The sequence below is a fragment of the Pleurodeles waltl genome, chromosome 4_2 (genome assembly GCF_031143425.1).
Source record: "Pleurodeles waltl isolate 20211129_DDA chromosome 4_2, aPleWal1.hap1.20221129, whole genome shotgun sequence".
NCBI classification, from domain to species: domain Eukaryota; kingdom Metazoa; phylum Chordata; class Amphibia; order Caudata; family Salamandridae; genus Pleurodeles; species Pleurodeles waltl.
In genome coordinates this window covers 669595309-669605259 of record NC_090443.1, presented here as the reverse complement: position 1 = coordinate 669605259, position 9951 = coordinate 669595309, and the positions used below count along the sequence as shown (strand labels likewise).

General features: G+C 45.1%; 1 protein-coding gene across 1 annotated transcript in view; it reads right to left on the bottom strand.

Annotated features, from left to right (window-relative positions):
- Nucleotides 1-1151: 1151 nt before the first annotated feature.
- Nucleotides 1152-9951, bottom strand: part of ZZZ3 (zinc finger ZZ-type containing 3) — a 388382-nt gene continuing 379582 nt past the window's right edge. Inside the window, exon 12 of the mRNA XM_069232251.1 lies at nt 1152-2424. Coding sequence (XP_069088352.1) covers nt 2280-2424 — 145 coding nt within the window. The 3' untranslated portion in view covers nt 1152-2279. The remainder of the gene's footprint in view (nt 2425-9951) is intronic.

Below are 9951 nucleotides of genomic sequence, written 5' to 3'. Positions count from 1 at the left end.
CTGAACTCTCTCCCGGGGAATGGTATGAAACCGATCCAGGTCAAGAATGGCTCTAGTGAAGGGGAGAGTCTAAGAAGGAGTCAGGTGCGACTTCGTCATTTTGATAGTGAATGCGAAAAATGAGGAGGTTTGCTGTAGTTTGGAGGTGGCTGACGACTAACTAGGGAAAGCCTGCCTTCAACAGCCAGTCATCGAGGTAGGAGAAGGGTAACAGGCCTTAAAATGTGCAACATGTAACAGCACGGCACTACAGAACCAGATGAACTGAACTCAGTTCATGCCAGTAGCTTAGTTCCTTCCACTTAGAGAGATGCTTTACATATGTGGAGAGACTGGGGATGCATTCCGCAGCAGCCATTCTCTGGCTGCACAGTGTTCTTGTAAAAGCAATAGGAAGGGCTGGGACGGAGATGTACATGGTACTGAAGACCCCTTGCCATAAGCAGGAGGAGGAGAAGGAGCTGGGTGGGCAGTCACGACCACAATTGACCTTACCTGCCTTTGCCGCCTCTTTCCCCCGTCCCTTGCCCTGCTGCATCTCTTACTCGAGGGCCCCAGTAGTCCATGTTAATCATCTGAAGAGTGAAAGATGCTAGTAGCAAGAGAGGAAAGCTGTGGGGAGTGGAAGAAGAGTAATGGTGTTCATCGTGGTACTGGTTGCAATACAGAAAAATAACAGGCACATTCTGGAAATGATTGACAATGGAGAGATCTGGTCATGTCAAGGCATGGACTTGCATGTGGAGATAAGGGCATCATGGCATTGATAGGCAGAGGCATACTGACTGGCAAGTTGGGAACAAGGGGCCATATGTACGAACACATTTTCCCATAGACACAGAATGGGCAAAACGGATTGCTACATCTGGCCCAAAGAGCTTATAATTGCATTGCCCGACAAAGGGCTACGTCATGGCACTGACTGGCATATTTAGGTGCAGTGTGCCATATACTATCATATGTGATAACCTGGATACATACTGTACATCGTAGTCACTGGCATGTGGCAAACAACCGGGGCACATCATGGTACTGACGTGTTTAGCAAAGGGAGGCACATCATGGATTTGTCAGGTGTATTTGGATAACTGCGGCAAAGTAAAGACTGACGTGATGGCAATGAGTTTTAGGAATCACAGAAACATTCCAAGTATAAACAGACTGTATCCACATAGTTTATTTGTCACAGTTCTCCTGACGTTTTAACATTATTTAGGAACATACTGTATACACAGATTAGAAGAAACCAAAAACATACAAAATGTTTTAAATGATCCACAACAAAATCCAGCAGTATAAAAGAATGCATGTGAATCATTGCTCACTGCACAGACTAAATGTAATCACTTGTTTAAATATTAATAAAAATACAATCTTCCGTGGATCTTGTGCAGACTACAAAAGGGGGAAATTATCACCATATGTATGAATCATATTACGCATATTTCTTTGATGAGCTGCTCTGACAACTGAAACGCAGAGGTAAACGGCTGTGTATTTTATTTTGTGGGCATTAAATGTCGAGTATTTGAGACTTTACACAGTTACTACCACTGGCACTTTACCGTATTTTGTACACATCACATGATCATTTTTTATTTAACATTACGATTAAAAAATATATCGGAGTGACAATTTCTGAACATTCATACAGCAAAAGCTGGTAAAGAAGCAATACCGGGGTTGCCACCTGTAGTGCTTCACTGTTTAGGAACAATTTCTGATGGTAAAAGGATAAAAAATAATGGCATCTAAGCAGCTCAAACTTTAGGACAGCCGGCAATGAACCATTCCGGAATCGGAACGTTCTTTTATACAGTATATCCTATAAGCAAACAGTGTCATCCTTTTAAAACCTTGTCTAAATAAATCAGTTTCTGTGCAAAAAAACTATTTCACAACAAACTGCAAGCTACTAAACTGGTTTATTATAAATATTCTGTTTATCTCTATCATATGACTTAAATTGAAAGCCTTTGGAATTGACTGTGCTCATTGTCGGTCTCCCCGCTGCTCGTCATTCATCACCTGCCAGTGCTGCGGAGAAAGCTGAACCTCCCAGCGAAGCCTTCTGCACACTCGGAATGTTCAGCTGCTTTTCTGGGACCTAGAACTAGGGCAGCACAGTGCTGGAGGTTGAGAAGTGTACCCAGGAACCTGGCATGCTGCGAGCGACGACTCTGGAAAAGACTAAACTCTCGTCGGACTGTACGGGGGATTAGCAACGATGCCAATGTTTTCAAGAGGATGTCATCCAAGCTGTCCACTCGAGTCCCACGTCATCTGTTTGCTGGGAAGTAGTTTGGGTCAAGGTAATTGTAACTCGTGCCTTGGGACATGCAATAGTCTCTGTCTAAGAAGGTCTCTGCTCTGTAAACGGGTTCCAAGTGGTGATCTTCCTTGTGAGTTCCTGTTTCGTACAGGCTGAAAAGGAATCAAAGATACAAATATAATTTTACAAATATATTAACATATTTGAAGTAATCAGAACACACATTCTTACAATGCTTCTTACGCACAGCCTCCGAGTTCTGAAATGCAAAGCGTTCAACTTTTTTGCAGTCCAAACATTTAAGAGCATGCGACCAAGGTTTTTTTTTTTTTTATTTGCTACATTGGTTTAAAGAATTTAGGCAGAACGGTCTTCCTTGTAGGCCAGGTGAGTTCAACTATCGCTTTTCAAAAACTATTAGGAAATCAGAATAACTTTCAGTCATTTCAACATTAGCAAATCATTTTTGTATGCTTGAGGAATGCCAACTAAGTGCCCCTTAACCCAAACAGCCGTGTCAGCCGAAGCAGAATCTATGCATATTTACCAATATGCCCATATATCCAAGCAATTCTAAATGTCTCACTTCATTTGATCTCCAAGTTTCTTTTGTCTGACACGTAACTGTTGCTTACTCTGATAAATTACACTTCTATAACTCGCTAAACATATTCTGCTTTAGAGGCCATCATTTCACGTTCCGACAGGCATGCTCGATACAGTGTATGATGTTTTTTAATCATCTTCAAACCCAGGCTTGCATACTCGTTGCTGCTCGTTTAACAACAAAGTCCTGAAAATTAAGTAGAAAGAAACCTGTTGTTCGAGCAAATTTGTCACTTCAAAGCCATCAAGAGAATAGTCCTCCAGTGTAATACCCCCGTTTAAGGGTCAGGTAGAACAATGGAAGATGAGCTCGAAATACCTCCAATGTTCGTTTGAACCTGCAAGTCGTTTCCATCATATGAGGGTACAATACGTGTAAACTGTTCTGTCGATCTCTCTACTGTAACACATTAAAATCTACAGCACAAGCAAAAATTACTTACTTGCAATCTTACTTCTGCATTTCAGGAATCTTCATTTAGATATTAAATATGGCAGCGAGTGCACGGATTCTAGAAAACTTTGTACCATACATGAACAAATTCCCACTGGACAAATTGAAGGATTCTTTAAAGGGCTGATGGTGCATATGTGTTTGAATAATCCAAAATTCCAAGGTTTTCATATCCAAGAAAAGACAATAAGTTACGTGAAAACCCTATATTGCTGCATAAGACGATGCTGCATAAGACGACAAATAAAACATGCAGCAGTGAAGGAAAATGCAGCCAGATGTACAGCAGCCATAAGAAAGTAAAAGCATACACCACTCGTTAAAAGAAGGCAGCAACTTCTATATCCTACTAAGTCTTTTAATTGCAGTTTCTACACAGCCTGAATTTTTTTTAAGGGATTTCAATGTATAACATTTTACCATATCAACGCTGATGTGCAAGTGGGGGCTGGAGTCTTTAGGACTTCAATGAAGATTGAAGATTCTTACGATAAAAAATAAAACATTTCCTAGCTATCGTGAAAGCAAATTTAAATTCTATTAAGGACTCGGAGGTGAGGACTATGCTCTACGCTTTGTTCACTTTATTAAAGCAGCAATTAAATGTATCTCCAACAAACGACATTTCCCATGATACACTGGGAATTGGTAAAACCAAACAACGGACAACGCAGTCCCATAAGTGGACAACTGGCCAATCCTGAGGCAGTATCCTCCCCATAGTCCTTCCTCTGTCCTTAATACCTCTTTTGTTGAACATGTCACGCCACAGCCCTTTTCTCATGAATACTGTTTCCATCTCATCCAGGCCGACCAGTATTGCTTGATGGCGCCCACTGACCAGTCCTTAGACAGGAGGTCCTCAGTCTGTGTCGAAAGGTGGAGGGAACCCACGAGAACCATCTGTGCGGAATCTGACCCGGATTGCAAAGGATAGAGGGAAATAGGGAGAGAGAGGGATTGGAAAATCCCAAGAAATTTCTAGAACTACTTCTGCCCTCTGGCGTCTGACTTGGACAGACACCCGACTAATCATTGAGAAAAGGGGAAAAGCATACGCTGTCTCCTGTTCCCAATCCTGCAGGAATGCATTAGTGGCTGCCGCCAGGGGATCCGGCCTCCAATTTAAGAATTTGGAAGCTGGTGATCCAATCTGACCCCAATTAGTTTGCAGGCTGGCAGAGACGTCCGGGCTCAGTTTCCAAAGGCTGGAGTCACAGAAGTGGAGATTGCCAATCCGTTACCTGTTTTTCCTGACCGGGAAGGCATTCTGCTGTGACCGATATCTGATGGGCTGGTCAGAAATGCCAAATATTGGTTGCTAGGTCAGAGAGAACATTGGAACAGGTGTCCCCTACGTGATTTACATATCTGACGGCCGAAATGTTGTCCATCAGCAGAAGGACGCACAGTTGAATCTTGTCCCTGGTCCAGCAGTGGACCGCAAAGGACCTGGTCAGAAGTCTCAAACAGTTGTTGTGTAATCTCTATTCCTGAGGAGACCACAACCCACCTGTGGAAAACTTGCACCAACGAGCTCCCCAGCCTAACCTGCAGGCGCCTGACTCTATAAGGAGGTCTGTAGCTGACCCAAAATCGCTCTCCAGTTCCATGCTTCCATGTGTGAAAACCACCAACGGATCTCCTCCTGCGCATCTTCAGAAAGTGTGACCAGTAGGGAATAAGAGAGACCTTTTTGCAGATGTGCTGCTTTTAATTGCTGAATGGCCCTGTAGTGAAGGGGTCCTGGAAAAATGGCCTGGATGGATAACGATAATAGACCTACCAGGCAGGCAAGCTATTCCAAGGACACCCTTTGCCGAGCTAACGTCCTCCGAAGCTCGTGTCGAATCTTGGTCCCCTTCCTGGAGGGGGTACTCTGTGTAGCCTCCATTGAGTCTATGACAAAGCCCAGAAAAAACACTTTTTGTGCAGGAATCAACAGTGACTTCTTTTAGTTTATGATAAAGCCGAGGCTCTGGAGTAGATTAACAGCTAGTTGTAGCTGGTCCGACAACTGTTGAGGATTCTGGGCCAGAAGAAGCATGTCGTTGAGATAAACCAGTAGGCAGATCCCCTGTTCCTGTAAGTGTTCCACCACTGGTTTGAGAACTTTCGTGAAGCATCAATGGGCGAAGGAGAGTCAGAAGGATAGGTCTGAAACCTGAAACGCCTGATGCCACCAGATGAACTGGAGGAAAAACTGAGGCGGAAAGACGGAAATGGTCAAATATGCATCCTTCAGGTCCAGTTGGACTATTCAGGCTGCTGGTCATAAAACACTTAAAAGGAGCTGGATCCCTATCATTTTGAAGTGGCAGTACACCAGCCACTTGTTGAACTTGCGTACGTTTATTACCGGTCTCCACCCCTCCCATCGGCCTTGTCCACAAGGAAAAGATTGCTTATGGAGGCCTGCAGGTTTGGGGTAGCAGGACAGATGGCCCATTTCTCGAGCAGAGCAGTAACTTCTGCATCCACCAAATTTGCCTCGTGCAGTGAGATCTGAAGTGGTCTGGGGCATGCCACTTGCGACTGGGGCGGGTAGAATTCTCTGTAGAAACCTTGAACTGTCTGAAGGTCTCACATATCACTTGGGATCGGTTGTCCGCACTTGGAAAAAGTCTGTCAGACGGGCCCCTACTTTTGCAAGGGAAGAAGGGTGAACACTCACCGGAAGTGGAGGTATCTTTGAAACTTTTATGTTCTCTTCCTCTGAAGCACCGGCTGCGGGTAGAAGTTTCCAAAATGGGTTCGAACCTGTTATTGGCCTCACCTGGAACCTTGCCCTCTAGGGTGTTAGTAGTATTACAGGCCAGCCAAGCATTCCCTGCCTCGGCCGGCCCCACGGACGCCCCAGTAGGGGAAAACCCTTTTTAAAGAGGAGCGGGCCTTGTCTAGCAATGTGAAGGTATTAACAAATTTTCCCAGCTCCTTTGGAAAGGGCTCACCAAAAAGTTCCCCTTGCGCCACTGCTCTTGTTTTGGAGTCTGCCAGGTCTCCCAGATTAGAGTCCACCTTTATAAGAAAGGACAGTCTCTGCTCTGTGGAGATTGCACAATTTGCGTTGCCCATGAAGGAAATTGTGCGCTGTGCCCACGATAGAACCTCCGGGACAATGAGAGACCTTGACACTTTGGCATCTTCAGCCACATCTAGGATCTTGGTCAATGGTCCAAGGACGTCCAGGAGTATATACCCTATTGGGGTCTTTCACGAATTTGGCTGGGATCCAATTCAGGTGTCAAGGCTACCTTGACCTCCAATGATGGGCGAGGGCACTCGGCCTTGAGGCAATGTCAACATCTTTCCACACTGGAGCTCTAATTCTGCCAGCCACTTAATTTGACACCTTTGTAGAGGGAGCCCACTCGTACGGACGAGGATGGAGGAGCTTCTCTGGGTCAAGCATGTCCAACCCGTCGTCAGGGGCACTTGGGTTCGTGGTGAGGAGAGAGAAGCCATGGCTGGGAAGGGCCTGCTTCATCACCCACGTCCCTTTAGGCATCATCATCTGGAGGAGGGAGGGAGACGGTCAGGTCAGTAGGCCCATCGGCCGGGATTAGGATTCCCCAGTCATAGGAGAAGGTTGGGCTTGAACTAGAAATGCGTGTCTAAGGAGTGCAAAGGTGTCATGATCAACCCCTGACTCACAAGGCCATTTAACTGGGACTGGGTCAGCCTCTGCAGGTTGGGCATCAGGGGTAGTGTGGCCCTGAAGTTTGGACATCTTTGCACATTTGCGTGCAATCTGCTGCGACAGGTGTAGCTCCATAGGGGTCATGACCTCCTCCACGATCCGGTATATGGACGCATCCACTGTGTCATAAAATTCCTCATCCCACTGGAGGAAAGGAAGGGGGCCCTTCATATTGGACATCACTGTCCTCTTCCATGGCCTGTGGTAGAAGCACCACCAATCCCAGACAAAGGGGTGTTAAATGCTTGTTTGCCAATTTGCAGTGCCGCTTGGGACAGTGCTTGAAATATGGTCAGTGCAGATCGTTGCAGTCTTTTTTCACGCTCCGGGTCCAGAAATCAATAATGTGTCAAGCCACTAGTCAGTAGGGGTCCCAGCTCCAGAGACACCACCTAGTGGTGTCAAATTTAGCAATTATGGGGTGAAAACTAGACTCCTGGAAGCATATCCCCCTCTAGGCTGGTGCAGTACCAGCAATACTACAGACTCTGTGGGCGTTATTTTGAAGCACTCACTACCGACCCTTCAGGGCGTCACAGAATAATTCTTTCAGGCTGATATGCCTGTACAAACCCCTATAGAAGAGGCGTCTCTCTCCAGGGGCAGCAGAGGCATCTCTCTCCAGAGGCAGCAGAGGCTCGGGCAGGGGACGAACAATTCCGGCTCCTGTTTTCTGACAGTAATTCTACAATTGTGCGAAGCCAACCATAGAAAAACTGCGCCACCTAGTATAGGGAGGACCCCTCTGCACTTGGCAGTCACCAGGCTATTGTATATGGTCACGTAGGAGGGCAAAAGCAGACCCGCGACCCACACTAAACACTCACACAGTATGAAAAAACACTGAGTATCACACAAAAATAGCAGAAGAAGAATAATGTGACTTATCTGCTGTGAGCAGCGAAGAAGGATAAGTTACTTACCTGTAAATCCTAGTTCTCTTCCAGGGGTATCCTCATCAAAGTCATAAACATTGAATATTCCCGCCCTTGTGCGGGGACCCCGGAGCATATATAAAATACACACATATTATACATGTGTAAAAACAGCAATGCAGGCTATAATGTTAAAACAGGCTAAAATGCTTTATTTCTATGAAGTTTTTTTTTGTTTTTTTTGTTTATATATTATAAAACTACAATAGAGAATAAATATCTACCTAAGCCCCCAAAACTGGGCTTAGGGAAGTAAGCAGCAGTAAACTCTAGAGAAAAAGAGAAAAAACTACATTGAAAAACGATGGAGCATTCTTAGCAAATAGGCTGCATGCAGGTTAACACAGGAGAACCATAAAAACTTTGGCACCGTGCCTTTAAGACCCTGAGCACCTCCAGTATCCCACCATGCCTCAGGGGTGAAGGAAAGGTGACAGTTGGTTCACAGTTAGGTCAGTACTTTTTTACGGTGACAATCTGTGTAACTGATTCGAAAAACAGTCTGTCCTGCACTTCTAGGAGACGTGAGTCCGGGGAGGAGGGTGGGTTGTTTATGACTTTGATGAGGATACCCCTGGAAGAGAACTAGGATTTACAGGTAAGTAACTTATCCTTCTCTTCCAGGGGATCCTCATCAATAGTCATAAACATTGAATAGATTAGCAAGCCCATCCCTAAACTCTGCGGACTGTCTAATAGAAGTGCAGGAATAGATACATGTTATGCAAATAAATTTCTCAGAGAGGCCTGCCCCACTTGGGCATCCGCTCTTGCATCTGAGTCCAAACAGTAATGTCTAGTAAACGTATGTACAGACTTCCATGTAGCAGCCTTACAAATCTCAGATATTGGAACATTGTTAAGGAGGGCAGCAGTAGCCGCTTTTCCCCTTGTGGAATGCCCTTTAGGTCTAGATAGTAATTGTTTATTAGCCAGCTGGTAAGTATTAACAATACAAGAAACTATCCATCTTGATATAGTTCGTTTAGATGCTGCCTCTCCTGTCCTCAAATGACCATAATTTACAAACAATCGGTTGGAATGTCTAATCGGTTTTGTTTTATCCAAATAAAATTTTAGCACTCTCTTCAAGTCTAATGAGTGCAATGCTTTCTCTGCCGGAGTCTCCGGATTGGGAAAGAAAGTTGGTAAAGATATAGTCTGATTGATATGGAATTCTGACACCACTTTCGGAAGGAAAGATGGGTGAGTTCGCAGACAAAGCCTGAATTTCGCTGACCCTCCTCGCCGAAGTAATGGCCACAAAAAAGCTGTCTTCCACGTAAGGTGTTGTAAAGAGGCCTTGTGTATAGGCTCAAAAGGAGGGCCCATAAGTTTTGACAAAACTATGTTCAGTTCCCATGGAGGAGATGGTCTCCGAATGGGCGGAAAAACTTTTTTCAAACCTTCTAAGAAATCCTTGACTACAGGTTTCGTAAAGAAGGATTCATGAGAAGGTGACTTACGATAGGCTGTAATAGCAGACAAATGTACCTTAATGGATGATACCTGCAGACCGGACTTTGCCAGATGAAGTAAATAGGACAGTATGACATCCTCCTGAGCCCGTATGGGGTTCTGGCCTTGTTGACAGCACCATATGTAGAATCTTTTCCACTTAAAAGCGTAAGAACGCCGCGTGGAAGGTCGTTTGGACTCTTTCAAGATGTTCAAACACTCCTGTGAGAGCCCTAGGTGCCCATACTGCAGGAATTCAGGAGCCATTCTGTTAAGCTCAGAGAGGGTAGGTTGGGATGCAGAATCCTGCCCTCCATTCTGCTCAGAAGATCCGGTCTGCACGGCAGCCTCCTGTGAGGTTTTTCGGATAGGTTGAGGAGATCTGTGTACCAGAATTGACGGGGCCATTGTGGCGCTATGAGAATCATTCTGGTTCTGGATCTGTAAAGTTTGTTGATCACTGCCGGTATGAGGGGAATCGGTGGAAAGGCGTAGAGAAATATCCCTGACCAGTCTATCAACAGGG